This window comes from Podarcis melisellensis, assembly GCF_964234715.1.
Source record: "Podarcis melisellensis genome assembly, chromosome: 1".
Taxonomy (NCBI): Eukaryota; Metazoa; Chordata; class Lepidosauria; order Squamata; family Lacertidae; genus Podarcis; species Podarcis melisellensis.
The window spans coordinates 70,826,465-70,853,840 of NC_138528.1; the positions used below are offsets into that span (position 1 = coordinate 70,826,465).

Sequence of the window (27,376 nt, forward strand, 5' to 3'; positions counted from 1 at the left end):
CAAAATCGCCTTAAGATGACATGCACTGTGTCTGTTATCAAGAAGAACTTACCACTATTACTTTAAAGCAGAAGTTTCCATAAACATTAAAACAAGAAAGTTTAAAAGCTACAGAACAGTTAACAATGATAATCATCAGCAGAAAACTTTTAACACACACATTTTAAATATGAAGATACAATAAAGTAGCTACTTGAAAAGCATTCTATATCTGTGGCTTTCTTGTCACATAATATTTCATTTTTACTAAAATGTGCACATGGTTTAAACATTATTCATTGTTATAACACATTACATTACGTCTTATGTTATATTCTGAAAGAATCAGTATTTGCCTTAGATCAGCAGGTTGAGGCTCTAACACAATAATAATTGATAAATGTTTCATTTGAAGTGTGAAATATATAAAATCTTAGTTCTTGCAAACGCTGCACACACAAAGCATCAAAAGTTCTTATTTTGAGAAATTGTATAAATTTTTCACAAAGGTTGACATTCACAAAGGTAGGAAGTAGGTATATTATAAAAGATACTATGCTTCTGGTTTTACCAGCACTGTTTTTCAACTCTCTCATTCCAGCTATCAACCCATACCATCAGCTCTATTTCCAAGTACAGTGGTACCTTGGGTTAAGAACTTAATTCGTTCTGGAGGTCTGTTCTTAACCTGAGGTACCACTTTAGCTAATGGGGCCTCCTGCTGCCGCCGCCCGATTTCTGTTCTCATCCTGAAGCAAAGTTCTTAACCCGAGGTACTATTTCTGGGTTAGCAGAGTCTGTAACCTGAAGCATCTGTAACCTGAGGTACCACTGTATATGTGAAAATCTGCAATATCAACTGTATTTATCTAGTAATACAATTACAATCATTCACTAACATAATAATACCTTTGTATGCAAAATGGAAAGCATTTATCCAGAAACTACAAAGCTGTTTCACAAATGGCTAGTGATTGAGATAGAGAAGCATTGAAAGCTCAACCCTTCTAGCCACTAGCTCTTTCCAACACATTTTATTTTAGTCAGAAATGATAGTACAAAATTTTCTAATTCATGCTGCTTGGATACCAGAAGTGCTTATTTGTATTAAATCACAAATATGAATCCAACAGATTATCTGTAGTTACTTTAATATTGGTTCATGCTTCTAATGTGCATTCACAGCCTTATCAGAGAAGGCATCCTTCCATGCACTTACCTCCTCTAAAGAACTGTAGATTTTAGGCACATGAGCAGACAGGGGCACATACAAATGCCAGTATTCTTAATCTGCACTACATTGCTTTCAAAGAAAATGCGCACCTCTATTCACATTCTTGGGACATGGGTGGCGCTGTGGTGTAAACCACTGAGCCTTGGGCTTGCTGATCGGAAGGTCGGCGGTTCGAATCCCCACGATGGGGTGAACCCCTGTTGTTTGGTCTCAGGTCCTGCCAACCTAGCAGTTCAAAAGCATGAAGTGCAAGTGCAAATAGGTACCACTCCGGAGGGAAGGTAAACAGCGTTTCCATGCGCTGCTCTGGTTTCATCAGAAGTGGCTTAGTCATGCTGGCCACATGACTGGGGAAAACTGTCTGCGGACAAACGTCGGTTCCCTTGGCCAGTAAAGCGAGATGAGTGCCGCAACCCCAGAGTTGTTCGGGACTGGACTTAACTGTCAGGGGTCCTTTACCTTTACCTTTTTATTCACATTCTGGCATCACTAGTCACACCCAACTAGAAATGGTCTAGGACATCAACACTTAGTAGTGTATTTCTTATGAATATTAGTATTTCAGCCAGTAATTATGTCTGAGCAATGAAAACTTACAACCCAACATAGTTAGATCTTCTGAACATAGTGAAACATTTCAAAGGCTTGAATCTCAAGGCTACTTAGCATTTTAGATTCCACAAACTGGAAGCTGTTTCCTACAGTTCCATGTTTATTAACCTTCACTTGATCATCAGTCTAGTTGCAAACATTTTAAATCTCTCTTTAAATACTAAGATTATGAGTCTGTACTTTTGCTTTATTAAAGATGAATTGCTTGTAAAAATTAAAGGAAACTTGATAGCAAAGGCACCAACTTTTCCCTCACAGAATTTCACTCTTTCAACTTACTACAGTGCGCTCTGCTGAAAAGATGAGATTCTGACAAGGAAGGACTCCAACAAACACCTGTTTGTATCAGTTCATGAGAACATGTGCATCCAGGCATAGAACTCGACACAGCCTGTTCACGCCACTGTCAGACTAATGGGAGCTTCTTGAAAAGGTGCTACGTGTGCTGACATCACACCTGTAGCCTACTTACTGATCATGTACTGGTGTTGCCACGGACAGAACAAAGTACTCTGCAAATACTGGCAATTCCTTGGAACTAATTGAGACATTTGAAAAAGACTAGTCAAAGCAGATCTATAGCTGGTTACTGTCTCTGTGACCCAACAACAGATACAAGCCCTTGAATCCTGTCCTGGAGTAGGAGGACCTTCTGTTGATGGCAACAGAATCCCTATATGCTATGGGAAAAACACCTCCTACCTGCATTGGTGCTGGACTGAGTACCCAGGTGGGCAAACCTGTGTCAGAGTAATGTCTCCCAGGGCTTGGTCATAGACCCTGCTGATAGACATTTTATGTTGATAAATCAGTTTTTTTATAAAGCCTAAACTTATGTATCACATGTTTGGAATTCTATCGCAAATCTCCATTTCCAGGACCTTAGACAGGGTTATCTCCCAGACCTACATGGTGATGCTGCAGATTGAACTAGAGACCTTTGCCATACAAAGGAGATGCTCTACAACTAAGCTACACCCCTTTCCTGATATAAAAACAACATTTTCTTCATCTTGTACAAGAGTGTTAGTAATAAATTGTTTGATGTTTACTTTGAAACTTGTGTTGTATCTGAATTTTTAGAGATATTATCTGCATGCCACCAATAACCAATCTACTCTAAAATAAATATAAAACCCAGTTTGATATGTGGCAGATATATACAATAAAAACAAAAAAACAAAAAATTCCCCAAAATGTGGGAGGAAACCAGTGTAATCTGGCATCTCTCAAGTGGGTGTCATTGCCATTCTAAGAGAACAAAGGAGAAGTTCCTGGTGAGCTCTGGCATCTCTTTTTTTACACTGAATGTAATGCTATGGCAATTGATCTGTCTGTGCAAGCATTTCAGCTTCCCAGATAGAATGAAACCCCCTGCCCTGGGGGTTCTCCCAACTCCCCCCACCATGAGCCAATGGGGAAAGGAGAGAAGGCTACGTCCCACTGTGCTGACGGAAGTCCTTGTATAAGCTTCTGCTACATGGGCGAGGTATAAATATTGTTGTTGTTGTTAATTGAATCTGCCCCTCTTTATTTCTACAATTAAGTTACCACTTACCGTAACACCACAGTTTCTTAGCAGTGCTTAGAGAGTTCCTAAAGTAGTTTCAAAAAGTAAGAAGGCATCAGAACAATTCACATATTTTCACATCTGAACAGAGATAAAGAGCAAGATATGTTGGAAGGAAGTTTTAACAAGTTGCTTTATTAATTCATAACATCACAGAATCGTTGGAAGAGAGGTACCCTTGAGGGTCATCTAGTCCACCCACCTGCAATGCAGGAATCTCAACTAGATCTTATATGGCAGGTGGCCATCCAATCTGTTAAAACCTCCAAGGTTCCACCACCAAGTCCACCACCTCTTGTGGGAGCCTGTTCAAGACTTTAAATCATGGTTGACTTAAACCATGATTTAAACCATCGTTTTGCCCGGACACTGAGGTCCAGGTCCGAGGGCCTTCTGGCGGTTCCCTCACTGCGAGAGGCCACGTTACAGGGAACCAGGCAGATGGCCTTCTCGGTAGTGGCGCCCGTCCTGTGGAATGCCCTCCCATCAGATGTCAAAGCGATAAACAACTACCTGACATTCAGAAGACATCTGAAGGCAGCCCTGTTCAGGGAAGTTTTTAATATGTGACATTTTAGTGTATTTTTCATCTTTGTTGGAAGCCGCCCAGAGTGGCTGGGGAAACCCAGCCAGATGGGCGGGATACAAATAATAAATAATTATTATTATTATTATTATTATTATTATTATTATTAATAAATCTTAATTTTTAAATGACAAGCTTTTTAGACTTCAAATGTAAAATCTGGAATATAGCAATAAGATTAGAAAACTGAATAGGTTATACGGTAAGAAAGATGCCCGGGAGGACTCTCCTGTATGTGAGTGTCTGAGGGCCCTGCTCCTTCCTGCCACTCACCATCTGGCCTGGGGCGGGGCCTGAAGCCTCATAAAGGACTGCTGGACTCTGCTGCCCGGGAGGACTCTCCTGTATGTGTCTGAGGGCCCTGCTCCTTCCTGCCACTCACCATCTGGCCTGGGGCGGGGCCTGAAGCCTCATAAAGGACTGCTGGACTCTGCTGCCCGGGAGGACTCTCCTGTATGTGAGTGTCTGAGGGCCCTGCTCCTTCCTGCCACTCACCATCTGGCCTGGGGCGGGGCCTGAAGCCTCATAAAGGACTGCTGGACTCTGCTGCCCGGGAGGACTCTCCTGTATGTGAGTGTATGGGGTCCTGCTCCTTCCTGCCACTCACCATCTGGCCTGGGGCAGGGCCTGACGGGCCTCACTAGAACAGTTGCTGTCACTGCTGGAGGGCTGCAGAGTGCTTTTAAAATGTTTTAAAATTTTTATTTTGAATTTTTTGTATGTGGGGGGGTGCGGTGGATGTTTATTGGGCCTGGGAATTTGTTTGATTTTATGTTTCTGTAATTTTTGTAATTTTTATTGTTTTTTGTTTGTATTGTTGTATTTGTGTGGTTTTTTTGTTTTGTTTTTTAAAGGGGTTATTTTGCTCTTAAGCGGAGGGGTCAGGGCTGCCGGGGAATGGGCCCCAGCCCACAAAATGGCTGGGATATGTTTCACAGGGGGGAATGCACTGGGACAACCGATCTCAGTGATCACGGGTAGGAGGAGGAGTTACGCTAAGACCAGACCATGTCATTACAGAGGAGGCAGGTTTAGTCGTTGTCTGAGGACTATCCCTGCCTCTGGGTCTGGTCCTGACCGGATGAATACTAGAATCAGCAAGGGATACCCACATGACCTGAAAGTGTTGCTGTGCAATGCCAGGTCAATGATTCATAAGACCACTGCCATCCATGACTTGATCATGGATGGAGGACTTGACCTGGCATGTGTAACAGAGACTTGGTTGGATGAAGCAGATGGGCCTGTCCTTGCCGCTGCTTGTCCACCAGGTTTCTCTTACGCACAGCAACCCAGGTCATGTGGGCGGGGAGGGGGGGTTGCAGTGATTTTTAGGAAGTCATTAGTTTGCACCAGGCGTCCTATTGGGAAGACCCCGTTTTCTGAGTGCATGTTCTGGAAGTTGGGCAATAGGGGCAGTACAGGATTCCTTTTGGTGTACCGACCTCCCCGCTGCACCAAGGATTCCCTGCCCGAGCTGCTTCAGGTCGTGGCGGATGTTCTCCTGGAGACACCTAGCTTGGTCGTCCTAGGGGATTTTAACATCCATGCCGACACGACCTTACAAGGGGCCGCTCGGGACTTCGTGGAAAGCATGGCCTCCATGGGGCTGTCCCTGAATAAGTCTGGCCCAACCCATAGCCGCGGACATGCCTTGGACCTGGTGTTTACCTCTACGGATGTTGGTGATCTGACACTAAGTAAAAGTGAAACGAAAGAAGTGCCATGGTCAGACCACTTCCTGGTGCAACTAGACTTCTCTGCGACCCATCCCCTCTGCAGGGAGGTGGGACCGATTCGGATGGTCCGCCCCCGCCACTTAATGGATCCAAATGGTTTCCAGAGAGTGGTAGGGGATGCTTTATCCCATGTTGATGGCCTTTCAGCCGATTCCCTGGTGGCCCGCTGGAATGTGGAGTTAACCAGGGCTATTGACTGTTTGGCTCCGAAGCGCCCTCTCCGATTGCATGAAGCCCGGAGAGCCCCGTGGTTTTCCACAGATCTGAGGGCAATGAAACAATCGTTGAGACGGCTAGAGCGCCGGTGGCGGATAACTCATTCTGAATCTGACCGGACACGGGTTAGAGCTCAACGTCGAGCCTACCAAGTGGCGATAGCGACGGCGAAGAAGACTTTCTTCACCGCCTCGATTGCATCTGCAGAAAACAGCAGCAGGAGACTCTTTCAGGTGGTTCACAATCTAGCGGAACCACCTGTAACATCGGGGCCCAGTACGGGCCACATGTTCTCCTGCAATGATTTTGCAAATTTTTTTGCAGATAAAATCGCTCAGATTCGGGAAGAAGTAGACTCCACCGTGGGAGCAGGGCCGGGGCGGGAGAGTGCTAGAGTCCTGTCTGGTCAAGTTGTGTGGGATCAATTTCAATCTGTTACCTCCGAGGATGTGGACAGGCTGCTTGGACGAGTGAAGCCAACCACCTGTCTCCTGGATCCTTGCCCATCCTGGCTTATAAAAGCTAGCCGGGAAGGACTGGGCGATGGGCTTCGTGGGGTGGTGAATGCTTCCCTCCGTGAGGGAGCCTTCCCAGACCCGCTGAAAGAGGCGGTTATCAAACCGCTTCTTAAAAAACCATCTTTAGATGCGGCCACGATGGCCAATTATCGCCCAGTCTCAAACCTTCCATTCTTGGGCAAGGTGATTGAGCGAGTGGTTGCTGAACAACTTCAGGCACGCCTGGAAGAAGCGGACCATTTGGATCCCTTCCAGTCGGGATTCAGGCCTCATCATGGGACTGAAACTGCCTTGGTCGCACTGGTTGATGATCTCCGGCGGGCTAGGGACAAAGGTGAGAGCTGTTTCCTAGTTCTGCTGGATCTCTCAGCGGCGTTTGATACCATCGACCATGACATCCTTCTGGACCGTCTTGGGGGGCTGGGAGCTGGGGGCACTGTCATACAGTGGTTCCGCTCCTTCCTCCTGGGCCGTGTTCAGAAAGTGGTGGTGGGGGATGAGTGTTCAGACCCCTGGCCGCTCACTTGTGGGGTGCCTCAGGGTTCTGTCCTCTCCCCCATGCTTTTCAACATCTACATGCAGCCGCTGGGAGGGATCATCAGGAGGTTTGGGCTGGGTGTTCATCAGTATGCAGATGATACCCAGCTCTACCTCTCTTTTAAATCAGAACCAGTGAAGGCGGTAAAGGTCCTGTGTGAGTGTCTGGAAGCGGTTGGAGGATGGATGGCGGCTAACAGATTGAGGTTGAATCCTGACAAGACAGAAGTACTGTTTTGGGGGGACAGGAGGCGGGCAGGTGTGGAGGATTCCCTGGTCCTGAATGGGGTAACTGTGCCCCTGAAGGACCAGGTGCGCAGCCTGGGAGTCATTTTGGACTCACAGCTGTCCATGGAGGCACAGGTCAAATCTGTATCCAGGGCAGCTGTTTACCAGCTCCATCTGGTACGTAGGCTGAGACCCTATCTGCCTGCGGACTGTCTTGCCAGAGTGGTACATGCTCTGGTTATCTCCCGCTTGGACTACTGCAATGCGCTCTACGTGGGGCTACCTTTGAAGGTGACCCGGAAACTACAACTAATCCAGAATGCGGCAGCTAGACTGGTGACTGGGAGTGGCCGCCGAGACCATATAACACCGGTCTTGAAAGACCTACATTGGCTCCCAGTACGTTTCCGAGCACAATTCAAAGTGTTGGTGCTGACCTTTAAAGCCCTAAATGGCCTCGGTCCAGTATATCTGAAGGAGCGTCTCCTCCCCCATCGTTCTGCCCGGACACTGAGGTCCAGCTCCGAGGGCCTTCTGGCGGTTCCCTCCCTGCGAGAGGCCAAGTTGCAGGGAACCAGGCAGAGGGCCTTCTCGGTGGTGGCACCCGCCCTGTGGAATGCCCTCCCACCGGATGTCAAGGCGATGGACAACTACCTGACATTCAGAAGACATCTGAAGGCAGCCCTGTTCAGGGAAGTTTTTAATATGTGACATTTTAGTGTATTTTTCATTTCTGTTGGAAGCCGCCCAGAGTGGCTGGGGAAACCCAGCCAGATGGGCGGGGTACAAATAATAAATTATTATTATTATTATTATTAAAAAAGAGGAGCCATTCATAAATAGCTTGCATTCAGCTATTCAGCAGAGCAGAGATGGGAAACCTGCAGCCCTCCAGGTGTAGTTGAACTCCAACTCTCATCAGCTCTGTAGGCAGCATGGCCAATTGTCAGAGGAAATGCAAGTTGGGATTCAGCAGCATCTGAAGGTCCACAGGTTACCCACTCCTGCTGCAGTGTGTAATAAAAGAGAGGTGTGCCATCACAGAGAACTCAAACAATGCTTTCTCCTTGAGGGTTTTTTTGGTTTTTTTCAGCTGAAAGTTTTCAATACACAGGGAATTTTGCAAATTTAATAAATTACACAGAATCCTAGAAAGCACAGTTATTAAAAATAGAGCTCTAACTGTTACAGTTGTTGAAAGATGTTTGAAAATGTTGCGAGAGCATCTATACAAGTTCCAGTATTCAGAGAGCAGTGCTTCAATGTCTTGCATGACTACGTGTTCCAGGCTCATGGCCTCCAGTCATTATTCATCACTTTCCAATAATCCCTACCTTGTCACTGTACTGATCTTTGCCAGGACAAAAAAAAAATTTAAAAATCAGTGAACACTGGAATGCTGAATTTATTACATATATTTAAATACTGAATCTATAATTTTCAAAAACCTTTTGATTAAGTCTGTCTGACTAAACTTCAGAAAGAACTTTCTGATGGTAAGAGCTATTCAACAGTGGAACAGACTCTCTACTTCACTGAAGGTTTTGAAGCAGAGGCTGGATGGCCTTCAGTTATGGATGCTTTAGTTGGGATTCCTGCATTGCAGGACTAGATGATCCTCAGGGTCCCTTCCAACTCTACAGTGCTATGATTCTAAGTATACAGTGTCTACCATATCATCCCTATCCACATATTTCTTGACGTTTCTCAGCAAACTCTAAAACATATGTGAGGAACCTCAGACCCAGGAGATGAATACAGCCCTCCAGGACACCACCTGACCCCCAGAACTCTCCCACAGAAACATACCCTCTCTCCCTAGGCCAAACTCCTCACTATCCCTGTTTCACACTCTGGATGCTTTGCCTTTTGGAACGTGTTTCTGAACTATGATAATGCCTCTTGCTTCTCTGGATACAGAGGGGTGGTGTGCAAGTGTGTGTAGAAACTAAACTACTGTACAAAGGTTACATTTACATTTGCTGCTCTGCACACTTTTGCCTCTGGCTCTGCCCACCACCAGTATGTAGACTTTGGTATTTTGCCCAGGAGGAAATGCAGTCATTGAGCTGAAGAAGCTTCCCCACCCCTGTTCTAAAAAGTTGGTAAGACAGGATATACCTTTGTACAAACCATGCCGATTCTTGCTGAACTACAACTCCCATCATCCCTGTGGCTTAATGTGACATGCAAACCAGGTCTTTGAATTGCATCTTGAAAATGACAGTCTACTTCGCCAAACCTTTATTAGGCATATTAGGCATTACAAGTATAGGCGATCATAAAACATCCATATATAAAATTGTGAAATATATACAAATAAACAGCCATGTAAAATATGTAATGACAAGGATTTTCATTGGGAAACTGATAGTCACTGTCACTTACTTCAGATGCAACGTGTTATCTAAATTTTGTATTATTGATTCATAACTGGGCAATCGCTTTCCCGATTACTCAGTTGGGCAGTCACATTTCAAAGACTGCCCCATATAGATCACACTGCAGTAGTCTCACTGCAGTAGTTCATTGACTATGCAAAAGCCTTTGACTGTGTCGACCAAGGCAAACTATGGCAAGTTCTTAAAGAAATGGGAGTGCCAGATCACCTCATCGGTCTCCTGAGAAATCTCTATGTGGGACAAGAAGCTACAGTTAGAACTGGATATGGAACAACTGATTGGTTCAAAATTGGGAAAGGAGTACGACAAGGCTGTATTTTGTCTCCCTGCTTATTTAACTTATATGCAGAATTCATCATGCGAAAGGCTGGGCTGGATGAATCCCTAGCCGGAATTAAGATTGCCGGAAGAAATATCAACAACCTCAGATATGCAGATGACACAACCTTGATGGCAGAAAGTGAGGAGGAATTAAAGAATCTTTTAATGAGTGTGAAAGTGGAGAGCGCAAAATATGGTCTGAAGCTCAACATCAAAAAAACGAAGATCATGGCCACTGGTCCCATCACCTCCTGGCAAATAGAAGGGGAAGAAATGGAGGTAGTGAGAGATTTTACTTTCTTGGGCTCAATGATCACTGCAGATGGTGACAGCAGCCACAAAATTAAAAGACGCCTGCTTCTTGGGAGAAGGGCAATGACAGGCCTAGACAGCATCTTGAGAAGTAGAGACATCACCTTGCCAACAAAGGTTCGTATAGTTAAAGCTATGGTTTTCCCAGTAGTGATGTATGGAAGTGAGAGCTGGACCATAAAGAAGGCTGATCGCCGAAGAATTGATGCTTTTGAACTATGGTGCTGGAGGAGACTCTTGAGAGTCCCATGGACTGCAAGAAGATCAAACCTCTCCATACTGAAGGAAATCAACCCTGAGTGCTCACTGGAAGGACAGATTGTGAAGCTGAGGCTCCAGTACTTTGGCCACCTCATGAGAAGAGAAGACTCCCTGGAGAAGACCCTGATGTTGGGAAAGATGGAGGGCACAAGGAGAAGGGGACGGCAGAGGATGAGATGGTTGGATAGTGTTTTCAAGGTTACCAGCATGAGTTTGACCAAACTGCGGGAGGCAGTGGAGGACAGAGGTGCCTGGCGTTCTCTGGTCCATGGGGTCACGAAGAGTCGGACACGACTAAACAACAACAGCAGTAGTCTAAACAAGAAATTAGTATGTATTCTTTCAAACTCTTTATTCCCCTGGAAAGGGTATAACTAGCAAACCAGCTGAAGTTTGTAAAAGTAACTCTTTACCACAGCTGACCTTCCAGAAATAAAGCTAGATTTAAAATTATTTGATGTATTTTCCTTATTTCTGTAATTGGTTCTCCATGTGACACATAGTCCATTAAAAATGTTCTGCCATGTTTACTTTGTCTGGCAGGTTTTTTTTAATAAAAAAAACTTAGAAATTGTTCAATCTAAGTGCAATCTGAAAAAAATAGAAGTATATATCATGTAAAGCCTTTACATTTGGTGGTAACTCGTATTATTTACCAATACCACCCATCCTCCCTTTAGTCCATCCAGATCAAACTCTTCAATTTACCATGTTCCTTCCTGCACACCAACAGACCATATGTATGTAATATCTGAATGGAATATGCTAAGGAGGTGGGGAAATGGCAGCCAGTTTTTAAAAATTGTCCATATTCTTGGTATTCCTTCAACACCCCATATTCCTTCAACACCCCCAAAATTCCACTTACACTGCATTCTAAAACAGCTTCCATTGTTTTGGGCATCAATGTATTCTTAAAATGTCCCCAGACTATCTTCTTTTACAGCTCCTGGGAATATGATCACGTCTTTTAAGTAGTACATACTGAACAGGTGCACAAAGCCATTGTAATTCTGCACCACCTATACTGTTCAAAGTGAATGCAGTTTTCTTGTGGTGACATTCCAACCACAATAAACTAAGTGCTCAGGCAAGAATTATTTCCTACAAGTAATATTGTTAGACAACTTTTCTAGTATTTTAGTCATGCAAAAATCTATCTTTCTACTCTCTTGCAATATATATAAATTTATTACTTTTATTTATTACTCATCCTTTATTCCAAAATGGGTCACAATAATTTGAGATACAACAGTAAAACCTGTTTAAAACACATTACAATCACAAGAACAGGGTGGATCCTAAAATATCAGATGTCAGTGTTCATCAAAGGTTATGAACCAAAAGAATTCCACAGATCCAATCCTGTATAGTATCAGATTAAAGGTAAAGGTAAAGGTACCCCTGCCCGTACGGGCCAGTCTTGACAGACTCTGGGGTTGTGCGCCCATCTCACTCAAGAGGCCAGGGGCCAGCGCTGTCCGAAGACACTTCCGGGTCACGTGGCCAGCGTGACATCGCTGCTCTGGCGAGCCAGAGCCGCACACGGAAACGCCGTTTACCTTCCCGCTGGTAAGCGGTCCCTATTTATCTACTTGCACCCGGAGGTGCTTTCGAACTGCTAGGTTGGCAGGCGCTGGGACCGAGCAGCGGGAGCGCACCCCGCCACAGGGATTCGAACCGCCGACCTTTCGATCGGCAAGTCCTAGGCGCTGAGGCTTTAACCCACAGCGCCACCTGCGTCCCCAAGTATCAGATTAGGCATTACTTATTACTGATCTATAGCAACATTCCTCTTTTATTCAAATACAGCAGTAGCAATGGAATAATCAAAAGGCACAAATAAGAAAAATCTATCTTGCAAAATGTTGCCCCATGTTAAGGCAACAGCCTCCCCTTTTGCAACAGAAAAATTAAGAACATTAAAGAAGACTATAATCCAAAACAGACTACTGTTCAAATTAAATCATTTTTAATTCACCACCAGTGTTTTATAAATGATGTTCTCTCTATTTTTTGCAGTGCTGTTTGTATTTTCAATATGTAACATGTGATATATAAGATGACCCATTCCATGCTTCAACAGATCTGTGACCATTAATTTGATCTAAACTTCTTTTTTGCAGAAAAACGTGACAATCTTTCACACACTGAACACTGCTAGCCTGCCTTATAAACAACCTCCTTGCTACACTTCAATTCAGCAGCAGGCAACAGGTTCCAGCCAGTGTGTTAGTAACACATTCAGCCAAGTTTGGCTGACATTCAGTCAACCGTTCACTACGGCACGAAATCCAGAAGCAATATAAACAAGCTACAAAGGTAAAAGCCTGTTGCTCTTGCCAGACAACGGAAGTGTCAAGAGAACACCAAAGTACGGCAATATAAAGCACTATTATAACCAGTGATTAAAAAAACAACAACACAGCAGAGAGTATCAGAATTCATGCTCTCTCACACACACACACGAGACAAACGTCTCCTTTACTTCATTTATACGGGACCCAAAATAAGGTGATGTTAATTCCAGGGGGAGGGGGAAAGCAAAGTGGGGGGGGGGGGACAAGAATATATCCCATTTTCTGATACGGAAGATTAATTCTTTCTCTCTCTCTCACACACACACACCCCGGGTTAAGTAAGCGAGTATATCTCGAGAGTGGGAAATACTCACTCAATGAAGTAACTGGCTCCTTCTTCCGAGAATCCCTCCTCCCATCCACGGGGAAGATCTAAAAAAAAGAACAAAAGCAGGAGGGGGGAGAGAGAGAGAGAGAAAGTGGCAGTGAGAGAAAGACGAGGGAAGCGAGATCTCAGTGCCCTGGAGATAGGCGAGCGTAAATCCCAGTCACACAAAGGTCGTTATCCTTCCCCCCCCCCTCCGCCACCCCCCGTGAGAGAGAGAGAGAGAGAAAGGCAAACACGAGCGCGGGGCGAAGGGGGGGAGCAGAAAAGTCCCATTCAGCCTCCCTTTCCCGCCCCGCTTCTTTCCCGCCCCCACCACACCACAAGTGCCCTAGCGGGAAAGTGTAGTTGGGGAGGGCGAGGGGGAGTTTAGGGCACCCACCTGAGCGGATCATGTGGCCTGAGTTGACGGGCTCCCCGGTGCGAGGATGCAGCCAAGTAGTTGAGCGGGTCAGGTCGCTAAGGAGGGAGAAGCGGCAAACATGCACCTGTTAGTACTAGAGCCCGTCGTGAAGGGGGGGGGGGAGAGGAAAGAAAGGAGCGGAATAAGCGGCAGCGCTACCGGCCCCCGCCCCCACCCACGCACCGCCACCTCCTTTCCCCGGCGCCTTACTCGATGAAGAAGACGCGGCCGTCTCCACAGACGCCATAGGACCAGTGCTCAGGTAGAGTGTCCCGCCCCACCGCCTCGGCCGCCGCCATGTTCGCCGCGCGCACAGCCCGCCCGCCTGCCGGAGGGGGGCGGAGGGGGTGCAAGGGAGCGGGAGGGCAAGGCGAGGCCAGGCAGGCAGGCAGGCGCCCGCCGCAAGTGCCCGGCTCTGCTCAGCAGCGCCACCGGCCGGCAGCGGAGAGCGGGAGGCGCGCGGGCAGGCGCGCAACGCGGCGCAACGCAACACAAGGTGGCTCGCCTCCCCTGTCTGGGTGGGGAAGAGCGCTCTGTGTGTGTGTGTGTGTCCCCCACCCTTTCAGTTAAGCCCAGCAGGCAGATTGGGCAGACGGCTCGTTGCCCCGTGTTTGGAAACGGGTGAAGAGGGAGAGAGGGAACTCTCTATTTCGAACAAGCCTGTGGTTTTGTATCCCATAATAGCAGTCCGGGCAACAGGTTGTGTGTGCCCAGCTAAAGTCCGCTGTTCCCTGTTTAGGACTTAATAGGTGCCACCCTTAAAGAGCAACGCTTAGGGCTGTAGGTGAATAAATAGAAACGAAGAATATGCTACCTGAGCTTCCCAGTCGCATTTCCAATTTCAGACAATCAGAGCTCCAGAGATACAGATATTAACTCCTGGTTGTGAAGGCGTCTGAATGCTCCAACTGTTGAAATAACGTCGCCTTTTTCACAGCACATGAGCAAAGCTACTTCTTTTCCCGCCAATTTGTGAACTTTTTTCCTGACTCAAGACCTGGATCTTTTCCCCTTCCTGAACACAAACTTTTCCTGAATTATTTTTTAATTAAAGTGTAAATATAATAAAAGTCACACACACGTCTCTAAATGAAACCCTCCTACTGTATCTAACTCTGGTGGCTCAGCTAAGTGTTTTAACTGCATAGGCAAGAACACATAGGATACTTTTCAGTGTCTGCACTGTTAGGCTTTGTGGGATACTTTGCCACCCTTGACACATGTCAGAAATTAAGCTGCCCTCAATAGATCATCCACACCATACTTTAAAAGCAATCTTACATCACTTTCCCCCAAAGAATCCTGGGAACTGTACTTTGTTAATGGTGCTGCCACCAAAACTAGCTTCTTTTCACAGCTCTTTGTCCACCACACCAGAACTACCACCATATGCAACTATCATGAGGATAAATTTGGGGCCCAGTTTATCTAGTAATTAATACAACAGGCTATTGTAATAGCAATTTAACACGTGAAGAAATTTCAAAGACACTTGCTTTTTCTACAATCCATGTTTTTAACCAATCAATGATAAATAAAGTTTGACATGTGAGAATGCTGCCTATACATGAATAGAATTTCTGTGGTGATATTCAGTGGTAGTTATATTGAGAGCAGACCCATTAAAATCAATGAACTTCAGTACTGAACTCCATTAATTTCAGTGGGTATGACTTAGTTGGATATCACCCATAGGCCAAATTTCAAGTTGAATTTCCTTCCAAAAATATGAATATGCAACTCATGTTACCCTACAAATTGATTTGTATGGAAACAATGGATCCTCATTTTAATACAATTTGTACTCTTTTGTATCATCAGTGGAAATAAAAGGACAGTTCATTAATTGAAACAGAATTTGGGCTCCTCCAGACAACCCATTTTATCAAGCATTTATCCTAATTTGCTTGCACAAAGCATACTTGAATGTTATGCAATGTGTGGTATATATTGAGCATTTATTCTGATTTATTGCAGAGAGGTTATACAACAATGAGCATTCAATCTGATATCTTGTGCAGAAGTTTTATGTATTTCCATTAATCAATCATTTATCACACACTTTTTGCTGCATTTCCCCATCACTTTCCTAAACAAAAAATGTCAATGTTTAAAACCTTGATTTGTTGCAGTAAAGCATTCAATTCACTTTTATTGTGCAAACTAAATTTCTGGTGTGCAGCTGAATCCTGCTTGCAGAATACTGGCAGTTTGGTAGCAAACTTTGTTTTGCTTGTTCTGTTTTCCTTTGAATGCTGTCAGACATAAACTCCTAACAAACATACAAGAGGATACATGTCTCTTCGCTCTATGTAATTTGACCCAGCTCTGCACATGGTCTACCCAGGATACAGTGTCTTACTCCTTCCTTTCTGTAAAATTGTTTCTCTTCTATTCCTGCTGAAAAATGCAATGTACAGAGAAACCAGCAGGGCATGGAAGAAGACAAAATCAGAGTTGTTGGAGTGGATCAGCAAGCAAAGTGAAGATAACTTTGTTCCTTTCATTGCTGCACAGGCTAAATCACACGTCAGTGGAGATTGTCAACTGTGGGGATTGTAATATTTTCTGCAGCCCTGAACTACATTAAAGAACCAATCAGAGATGTGATCATAATTGTTTGATGTTTTGAGATTGGCAATTACTGTAGGGGAAATTCTAAATATAAGACTTGTTGCATTTTTAGCTACGGTAATACTATTTTGGTAGACATGTAACAATGCAGTGTGTACCTACCTAAAATAAATAGTGCATCTCAATCCACAGCATATTTCTAGTTACTGAAATTCTATTTTATGTCAATAGAACAGTGATATTGTAGAAAGTAGCAGGGCAAATCTCTACTTTTTCCAGCAATTGTGTTCCTGTTTGTTATTGTCAAAAGAAAACTCCTCAATATTTCTTCCTTTTTAACAAAATGAAAAGAAATACAAAGCTGTTCCTGAAGGTTAATCTGTACAGCCTGCGTAGAAACAGAGAAACACTGTACACAACCCCCAAGTGTATTTTTTGCAAAATACAGGCCCTCCATCTGTGTGTATAAAATCATGACCGTCATTTCAATACTTCAAAGATTAAGGAAAGTCCTTTAAATATGGAAGCTCTCTGTAGACATATCCTAAGTCACTTGTCCAACCTGTGCAAAGCTTTTATTGCTTCAGTTTGTACCGGCTCTCATTTACTTCAATATTGCCTATACAGTTTGTGTTGGTGCTCAAAAATGAACCGTTCCAATTATTTCAGCTTCTCCAATTAATTCTTAGTTTAGAGTACCAGCAGTATACAACCAAGTTCAGATGATGGCTGTTCTTCTCCTTACTATAAATTTAAAATATGCAGTAATTATATTGTTGTCTTTGGAGTAACTTCAAGTCTAAAACCTTGACCTTATATTGTTTCATGAGCATACCCTGAATTCATAATGTCGCAACTGGCTCAGGCCTTAGCCTTTAAATCTCCTAATTAAAACAATGACACCCTGTAGTATTTTCTTCACCTTCCCTACAATTGACCCATTCACTTTCTGCTTCCATTGCTCTTCCCTCCATGGGCGTAGCCAAGGAGGGACATGAAAGGACAGCTGCCCCCCCCCCAATCAATAAAAAAATGCATAGCTAACTGAGGTTCTGCTCCCCCCAAAACAAAAGGCCTGCCCCCATAACAAAAATCCTAGCCATGCCCATGCTCCCCTCCCTACTTTCCCCCACTACTTATCACTGACTCACATGTTGAGGCCCTTTTCACTCCTGTAGTTCTCCTAGTTCTAGGGGCTTGTATGTCCTCTGGATTTACTTATGCATGCGGATACAAACATCGGGCCTTCTTGTGGATCTCCCTTAAGGGTTTTTGTCATTGTTGTTGGAATATATCTTCAGAAGTGCAAAAGAAATGGATTTTTAAAGTTATAATACAGTTCAGGATCTGGTGTGTAAGCAATTCCAAACTTCCAAAAACAAAAAACAACACACTGAATGCTACTCATCCTGCCACAGATAATTACTTGCCAATATTGATTCTGGAACCTTAACACGTCCATTAAAATGCTGTTTGCACCCGCACAGAGGTAATAGCTTCTTATATTGGTATTGACATTTTGAATCAGTAGTGTTTTTTGACCTCAGGTGGTAACTTTAAGAAAGAGAAGACTGTAATGATATATTATTCAGTTACATAACCTTCAAGGTTTAATCTCTAGTCCTTTCCAATTAATTTATTTACAGTTTTCTCTCTGTAAACAGCATATTTAGAATATTTGTCTAGAGAACAGAAAATGAAATTGTAGTCCATTGATCATATGGAATCATTGTGAAAACTAGCAGTAATGAAACTGTTCAATGTAGTACAAGAATGAGGAATTACGAGGTGTTAGTAGTGAAATGAGTAGTATGGAAGTGAGAGCGGGACCATAAAGAAGGCTGATCACTGAAGAATTGATGCCTTTGAATTATGGTGCTGGAGGAGACTCTTGAGAGTCCCATGGACTGCAAGAAGATCAAACGTATCCATTCTTAAGGAAATCAGCCCTGAGTGCTCACTGGAAGGACAGGTGCTGAAGCTGAGGCTCCAATACTTTGGCCACCTCATGAGAAGAGAAGACTCCCTGGAAAAGACCCTGATGTTGGGAAAGATGGAGGGCACAAGGAGAAGGGGATGACAGAGGACGAGATGGTTGGATAGTGTTCTCAAAGCTATCAGCATGAGTTTGACTAAACTGCAGGAGGCAGTGGAACACAGAAGTGCCTGGCGTGCTCTGGTCCATGGGGTCACGAAGAGTCGGACACGACTAAACGACTAAACAACAACAACAACAAGTAGTGAAATTGTAGAATGTAGTGCTGTATTGTATAAGCTATCTTTAGTGGCCTCTGTAGTGTCTCCCTATTGTTCCACAGGGATAATACAAGACAATATTTTTGTCCTATAGAACACTTCCTAGTTATAAATATTAACAGCTCCAAACATGAACAGAAAAATGCCTAATGAAGTATTCTCAGTGGCTGCCCTACAAATGTAGAATGTCTTCCAAAGTATATGTTGAGCAGTTCCCCTTCTCTCTGTCTCCTAATAACATTTCTCCGTCTTCTCCACCCAGAGGACCTATCACTTGCTTGTTCTTCCTCTTGCTTCGAACATAGCTGAAGAAACCATTTTTAAATTAATTTTATCCTCTCTTGCAGAGCTCATTCTGTTATATATTTTTAATTATAGACAACCATAAGGATGGCTTTTCAGCAGTAATGTATTTTCATCACATTTTGGATTGTTTTTTGTAATCATGTAATGTGCTCCATCCTGGGATCCATTGTGTTAAAGGGTGGTTTGGAAATATCCTTAATATATAAAAATAAATATTCTTTTTAATACCAATTCAAAAAATTTCCTTGCTTGTGCTTGTATAGCCAACACTGCACACAAGAGAGAACAGTCAGCAGACTCAGAGTAACCCAAGGATTGCAGGAGTTATTAAAAAAAAAAAATAAGAGGACATAAGCGGAAAAGAGTCCAATGAAAACCAAGAGTTTTGAGAAACTTAAGTGAAAAACAAAAAAGTGGGCAGGAGGCGGGGATGGAGTGGAGTGGCTGGAAAGGGAGGAAACAACACAGAGACAGAAAAAGGGATAGAAAGAAACATCTCATCATCTGGATAGATCATTTTGTACTCCACACTGTTTTAAAACGTCCCCAAGGTTAGAAGAGAGAGCAGCCCATAGACATCAATGTGGCTGGGAGAAAAACCAAAATGTGGGAAGAGGCAATGGCAAACACTCAAACAGGCTAATGAGAACTGAGCCTGCTCATGGGTCCTGAACGCTGACTTACTACCATGGTGAAGGAAACCCTAGGGAGGGGATGGAATTGTGTGGCTAGATAGTACCTGAAAAGAAGCACTCAACACTGAAACATTTTGCTATAGGACCCAGTGCCGGATTTATGTGTAAGCTAAACAAGCTATAGCTTAGGGCCCCACTCTCTTGGGAGGCCAAAATATACTTTTTCTTAATTGTATTTCACTATTAATATACTTCTTAATTGTATTTCACTATTAATATACTTCTTAATTGTATTTCACTATTAATATACTTCTTCTTAATTGTTTTTCACTATTAATATACTTCTTCTTAATTGTATTTCAGTTCAACAATTACTTTGATAAAATACATATTTTGATATGTGCAAATGGATTTAGATACCTATTAGGTCCATAAATTATCATAATTTGTTGTTGACAAAGGACAGCTGGACATATAAAGGGCCCCATAACCTCCAGTAGCATAGGGCCTCATCAAACCAGAATCTGGTCCTGATAGGACCCCACTTGTCATTACTACATAACAGCATCCAGAGATCTCCAAATGAGCTGCAGCAGGGATTTATTTCAGCTGGAACTCAGCGGAACTCAGTTCTGACACCTCTCAGGTGGCCGCCATTGCCATTATAAGAGAACAAAGGGAGGCGTCCATGGTGAGTTCTGGCATTGAGTTACAAAAGCAAATAAAAATTAGTCCAGTTTTTCAGAGTACTATGAGGGACATGATGTGAACAGTATGCCTTGAGTCAGTTTGTTCATAAGCAATACAGGTAGAACAAGAAGCACAAGCCACTCATACCTGCACATGATGGGGAATATGAAATAGTTCCAAATCAGATGTTACAGAGATATATGAGACGTTTGTACTTGCAGTGTATGTGTTGGTTTCTGTTCAGGGGGCCAGCTACAAAATTCTATTTCTCCTCTCCCTTGTGGGTGACCATAGTTAACAGAGATGCACAGAATTAGTCTAAAAGTGTTTTTAAAAGGAGAATGATAATGGAGTAGGAAGAGCAGGTCAATGAATAGAGGAAGGACATTGTGAGACATACGGGAAAGTTAGTACTTCTTCCCTTGAGGTTCAAAGATTAACATGAAGAAGCCTGATAGCAGGGTGCCATTCCTGCACCTAGTCTTTGTGTAGTATCAGACAACAAACAATTGCATGCAAAGTAACTGGTAAATAATACATTTCATGTTCATTACAGAAATTTCTCCTTTTTCTCCATTGTAGACTGCTTCCTTCGACTTCCATTCAGTGCATTGAATGGAAATATTAATAAACGTGGGGCGTATAGTTTGGTCACAGCTTCTATTCATATATCTGTAATAACTTTGCAAAAGGGAATGGAGGTTAATAAACTAAACAATCACCTTCAAGAGAGACACTATAAGAACTGCCTTTGTGCCTACATATACAAAAGAAAAAAGAGTCAAAATCTTTTATCAAATTTATACAAAGCAAAGGCTAATTTAAGAACATAAAGAGGCTATCCCAATAACAAAATTTTGCCATTTATTTGTATATATATTGGATGCTTTGAAATACTGGGCAGAATTAAACACTCTGAGGAATATGCCATGGTTACACAATTATCTAAAGATGCATATCTTCAGCTAATAAACTAAGATTAACACAATCTGATGCACGTCTGTTCAGAAGTCCAATTGAGTTCAACAGGATTTACTCCCAGTTAAGTATGTGTAGGATTATCACCTTAAATTTCAATCCTACACCAATTTACTTGGATGTAAGTCCCATTGAACTCCACGGGACTTAAGTCAGAGCAGACATATCTAGGATTGCACTGTTAGGCTACAATCTTAAGCACACTTACTAGGGTGGACACCTCATTGAAAACATGAACATGCATAGGATTGTACAGTAGATGGAAGTAGGTTACTGCAGGGAGAGGGATTCTAAGGTTTTAAAAATTATTTTCCCCCTCAAATATTTGGAAAAAATACACATACATAAGATGTTTTTGTAGTTTATCTGAAGGAGACATAAGAAGCTTAAGATATTATTGCAGCCCCCCACCATCGGAGCAGTGAAAAATTCCAGCGGTTCCAGGGCTTTGTTTTATTTGGAATGAGGGACAGTGGAGACTGTGATGTCTTTAGGATATATTGTTGATTTACATACATACATATATACACACACACACACACACACATATATATATATATATATATATATATATACACAAACTGAGCCACGATGGAGGGCCTCACAGCATCAGCACCACAATAGGGTATTGCTTTTTCCATAGCCACAGCCTTGGATTCCAACACAAATCAGGCATAACACTGCCTCTACCTTCCCAGCCTGCTGCCTTACACACACTCAGCTATCAACTCTGGCCTTTGACTTTCTAACTACCAGCAAGTTGGGGGGGGGCACCCATACACTATCTGGCACAGTGCCACTTCCTTTGTTACCTTAATGGCCCATACTTAAAGAGCCACTACTTTTCCATGAAATGAATCCGTGCTGTATCCAGGAATTAAAAGGGGGGCAGTCATACAGCCTTCCCCCCTCCAAAGTCATAACAATATTATCAGGGATATTCATAATAAATACAGCACCAACATGCTATGCAATCTGACTGATGAGGCCACACATTGGTCAGCCTAGAGGGGTTGCAGTGTATTCAAGTGAAAATATGTGGAAATGCCACAAAACAGTGTTCGTAATGTAAGCAAAATTAGATCCTTTGCGATCCCTCAACCATGAATGTATATGAAGCTCCATGAAACATACATGCAAATGCTTAGGAATTCAGAACTCTTAGTTTTCAAAAATAACTATTTCAATAATAATTTACTTTCTGAAACAATCAATTTGCAAAAGTGCAGGTGTGCCAGCAGTCTCAGAGTACAGAGGAGGAGTCCACTCCAAGGGGAATTCCTGAAGTTACTTTGGCAACCAAACCTTTGAGGTCCCGCAGTGTGTGGACAGTAAAAGAAACTTTTGCCAAGTCCCCAGCAAGAGCACAACCTTTGCTCTTTAATAAGTAAGTTGGGAGGCAACACAACAGAAAGAGAGAAAACCCAAAAGAAAGAAAAAAGTTCAATTCTATGTCTGCCTCACTTTTTAGCTTACTTTTTGCCCGGAAGATGAAAGGTTGCAGGCTGTCTCCTTGCATTGCTGTTCACACCAGTATCAGTATCAAACTTTATTTCGGTCACAGACCAGTATAAACTGAACACATAAGACTTCAAACAGGTAAGGGATTTAAAAACTAGTAATTAAAATGTGATTATATCATACATAACTTTAAAAGATAGAAACAAGGGCAAACAGTTCAAAGTGACTATAAGCAACTGATTACACCAGACAGCAAGGAGAAGCTGCCTTCTTGCCCCTCCAGGGCTGGCTGGGGTTTCTCTTCTCCTGGCTTGTGTTCACAGGGTGCCTAGAGCAGCTCCTTTTCGGGATCCGTCTTGAGGAGAGAATGACAAAGTTGGTATATATGCAGCCAACCCCCTCCCCTTCCTGTTGGTGGCTCTATATCTTTCTATCACTCTGACCATCACTGCCAGCCACATTCCTGTGCTGTTTACAAGATGTGGGGTTTCCTGGGCAGAAATGGTCTGCTGTCGTAAGGCACTGCTGGTGAACAAGCACCACTGTGGCATAGCCCAGTCTACTGTACCACAACAAACTATTCTTTTTTTATATAGATAAGTTTCCTGGAACTAAAGCCTGTGGGTCCCTTTTGGCACTGCACCCTCAGTAGGTTCCCTTAACTTGGAAGAGGTGGGATACCAAATATTATGAAAACAACTTTTCTTTAAATGCAGAACAGTGCAGAGCAATTGCTGGAGCTTAGAAGAGCCTGCCTCCTCACACTGTGTTTGGTTTTGAAGCATTTGGGCAGAGGATGGAAGAAGTGACAGGGGTGGCTTCCCCACTCACCTATTGTTCCCCATTGGCTTATTTGTTGCCCGCCAGCCATGTGAAAATGGCAACAAGCTCTTGTTCACCTGATGAGGTGGCTGTGTGTGTGTTTGATGGGGAAAGATGCACTTAGGCAAAGAACGGAGGAGATGCTCTTTGTGTGTAGTGTAGTGTAGTGTTGTGTCGTGCAGTGTGTAGTGATGTGTAGTGTGTGTTTGTGTGTGTGTGTGTGTGAGAGAGAGAGAGAGAGAGAGAGAGAGAGAGAGAGAGAGAGAGAGTGAGTGCAGAAGGGAGGGAGGTGAGGCATCTATGAATGAATGTGTGTGTGGTTTTCATGTGAGAGAGCGGGAGAGATATGTGTGAGGTGGGGGGGGAGAGAAGGGCAGCTATGTGTGTGGTCTGTGACAAACAGAGATGCATTTGGACAGATAAAGAGGGAGAGATGTATGTGCAGCTGTCTATATGAGAAGTGCATGTATACAAAAGATGTGAAGTGCATGTATCCAAAAATTCATAGTGTATCTGCCTTCTGTATGTGTGTGGTGAGTGTGTGTCTGTGTGTGAGAGAAGGAGAGAGAGGGTGAGTGTAGTCGCCTTGTGTTATTTTCTGAGTATTGGGAAATGTTCCCTTTTGTTGTTAGACAGTGGGTGGAGGTGATATTTTGTGAGCTCCACAACCAGAACTAGCAGGACTCCTATAGCAGCCATGTTGTGTTATGCCATTCTGGCTCCCCTCACCCCACCCTACATGACAGCTATTTTGTAACTAGAGTTCTCAGAATTTTCTAAAAATTTGAAATGTGTCCAGTGGTCCCAAAAGGTTGGCAAGCCCTGCTTTGAATGCACACTAGTATTTTTTGTTGTTCTAAAAGGTCATAGACACCACGAAAAGAATTATAAAACCTGAGGTAAATGCAGTCTGAAGTCTTTGACATTTTCCTGGTCAACCACTTCTTAAGATATTTCAATACCATTGAAGTGACTGTGATACCACTGAGGTCAGAGAAATACAGTCGCCTCCACACTATTGATAACATGAGTTTTTGTAGTGGTATGGAATGCTCAATAATATTAATATAATAGATACACAAAGCAAAGGTCAAAGAGGTAGATAGAACTTTCAACTGTTCTTGGTAAAGGATGCAGAGAAGTTAGGACGCAGAAATACTGCAAGGAAGGTCACCTCTTAAGCTGGGTGTAGGAATGGGGCATCTGGGTGGTCTTCAGACAATTGTGTGGAGCAGTGTGTAAATGACCAGTCTGGTATGTGTGTGAATGGGTACAGAAGTTAGTGAATCAATTGACAAGACTATAGTTAAAGGTGGAGTTAAAAAGAAACTTCCAAAACATTGTATTAAACTTTCTTCTTCAAACTGCAGCTTATTTTTCCATAAAACAGGTTTAAAATAGATTCTATGTGTGAGCATTTTGTACAATAGAATAAGTCAGTGGGGTGCAGAACTCTATTCTGTAATTTACAGCACTTATACATATATTTCACCTTTCATTCCTACTTTAAAAAAACAGAGGTTTGTCAAGCTGATTGACAATGCAGACAACATAATAAATAGGGTTATTAATACGAACACTGGGTCCTAGAGAAATTTTGTATTGTTTTATTTGAATTAAAATGATATTTTACCCTACTTAAATAGTGCAGGTTAATCTTTTAAAATACATACTTATAGCTTCTGGAAGACTTGAATCTAACATATATAATTAAAAAGCATATTGTACTTACCAATATAGTACAGTGGTACCTCGGGTTAAGTACTTAATTTGTTCCGGAGGTCCGTTCTTAACCTGAAACTGTTCTTAACCTGAAGCACCACTTTAGCTAATAGGGCCTCCTGCTGCTGCCGCTGCACCGCCAAAGCATGATTTCCGTTCTTATCCTGAAGCAAAGTTCTTAACCTGAAGCACTATTTCTGGGTTAGCGGAGTCTATAACCTGAAGCATATGTAACCTGAAGCGTATGTAACCCAAGGTACCACTGTACTTACCAATACACAGATGCATGCACACATACACAAACACAACTTCCAAATGAACAGCTATTTTTGACTACATTGTTTCCTTGCTGATGTATCTTGAAGTATTTTGACAAATGGGGTGTATGGGACATTAGGGGAGGGGGGCCTCTGGTGGGGGACACATTGTGCTCCTTCTGGGGTAGTTTGTCCACCTAGGGTCCCCAACCTGCACTCAACTCTCACCTGTGGATCTGAGAAGCTGTCAGCATGTGACAGTAGGCACACCCCAGGAAATGGCTTTGACTGGCCAGCTAAGCCAAGTGAGGGTAGCCGATTTATCTCAAACCCTTAGTGAGTTAGGGACTTCCCCTTGCATGAGAAGAAAGGCTCTGGAAGACTGAGCAGACAAGACCAATAGTGTATCCAACAGTCAATGAGGTACAGTACATGCCCATCTTCTTCCGCCATAGAAATTACGGTAATGGAGACTCATAGGAGCTCAGTATGTTGCCTCACTTCCGTAACAAATTACTAGAATGAAGCAATAACCTTCTAATCTCCTACATTTATTTGTATTCTTTCAAAACAACTTATTGGAAATTATTTTGGTCATTGATTTATATTTAAAAAGTCTTAATCCACCCTGACAACATATTCACAATTCTTTAACAGCTTATTGAAATTGCTAAATGGAACATTCAAAACAGAGACGATCTCACAAATTGCCTATATTTGCCGCTTTGTGTGACTTCTTCAGAATCACTATCAAATATTATATTTCTTCTGTGTCTCCTTGGGTTTATTTTAATTTGGTTTTGCATATTGATTCATTCAGTTACAATGATAATAATCAAGTGAAAATTTAATAAAGCTAATTCCATTTGTGCTTTAGAAGGCTTAGCAATAATTACTCTTCCCTTCTACTATCAACTGAACAGATGTCTTTTACATTATTTGTTTCTCAAATAAAATGGCTGCACATTTAGTTTAGCCACTAAATACCATCAAATCATTATTATGTGTGGGTATTGCCCAACTTACAATGTATCACTTATGGGCTTATGTTTCACAAAATTAGTGTTGTGCTTACTCAACAATAATTACATGATATTTGTTTTCCCTTTCTAATCCTGTTTTTCCAATATTCTTTATGGTGCTTGGCAAGTATTTTAGAAAGCTGAAACACATACATCTTTGAAAAATAAGTCAGCTCTATCAGGTTTACAATGGACATGTAGTGTATGAGACACAGCCAAAGTGCAAAAACAGATAGAGCCGGCAATGCAAAACCATTTATTTGGAAGTATGGTCCAATGTCCAAATAAACATACACTTTTGTAGGCTCAAGGGCATTTTATGATTATGCTAACTGAAACACCACACTGGAACTTCTGAATTACTCCCACTTTTCGGGGGCTTGTCTCTGGAATACAACAACAAGGGACCTGATTGTTCAGGCTTCTGCCTAACAAAAGAAAGCCAAGGCTCAGTTGCAGCTCAACAACTGGCTACATCTAGTGTTCAAAAGAAAGAGGGTCAGGATTTCCTGACTGGCAGGGCTTAAAACCATGCTTCAGCTATAGTGGCACAAGTCACTAGTACAGCTTGGCGACTGGGATGCCAGTTAGAAGAAAGAGATATTTATTTTGGCAAGTAACAGTACAGGCTCGGCAGCAGACACAGTGCTCAGGAGCAGGGCAAGAAGTTAAGGACCGGATGGAAGTAACAAATATGCTTCTACAATTTTTCCTTCCCCTACCACCAAGCTCTTGAAACTCTTCCACCACTTGGGAATATTCGAATGGAAGTTCATGCCTTGTCAGGGCGGATGAGTCTGTTCCCATCTGCAAAGGTGGCAACTTCCATGCGACATGACTGCACCCCCTTGTTCAGCTTCCTGTTCAGTCACTGCCATCTTCTGTTCAGCCTTTCCCCTCAGCTGTCCACTCTGCAGGAAGGTCAGGAGAGAGAACTGGCATGCTTATTCCCCATTCCAAGATGGCTAAAGTCAAAGTGGAAATGGGAGGGCACCCCCTCAGTGCCCACAATTCATTCCTCTCCTTGTTCTTCTTCCCCCATCAGAGCTT

The 27,376-nt window shown here is 43.0% G+C and overlaps 1 protein-coding gene and 1 long non-coding RNA gene across 11 annotated transcripts in view; one reads left to right on the forward strand and one right to left on the reverse strand.

Annotated features, from left to right (window-relative positions):
• Positions 1–13,954, reverse strand: part of PLEKHA7 (pleckstrin homology domain containing A7) — a 152,860-nt gene extending 138,906 nt beyond the window's left edge. For 8 of the 10 annotated variants that reach the window (XM_081925825.1, XM_081925823.1, XM_081925826.1 and 5 more), the window contains exons 1-3: positions 13,814–13,954; positions 13,583–13,659; positions 13,190–13,247 (exon numbers count right to left, since the gene is read on the reverse strand). In XM_081925825.1, the coding sequence (XP_081781951.1) occupies positions 13,190–13,247; positions 13,583–13,659; positions 13,814–13,902 (224 nt within the window). In that variant the 5' untranslated portion in view covers positions 13,903–13,954. The remainder of the gene's footprint in view (positions 1–13,189; positions 13,248–13,582; positions 13,660–13,813) is intronic. The other 2 variants (XM_081925818.1, XM_081925827.1) reach the window with 1 other exon arrangement.
• On the forward strand, positions 13,769–16,696 carry LOC309378184. Its single transcript, XR_014171847.1, has 2 exons — positions 13,769–13,865; positions 16,024–16,696. It is a non-coding gene; the product is annotated as an uncharacterized lncRNA (long non-coding RNA).
• The last annotated feature ends 10,680 nt before the right edge of the window (positions 16,697–27,376 follow it).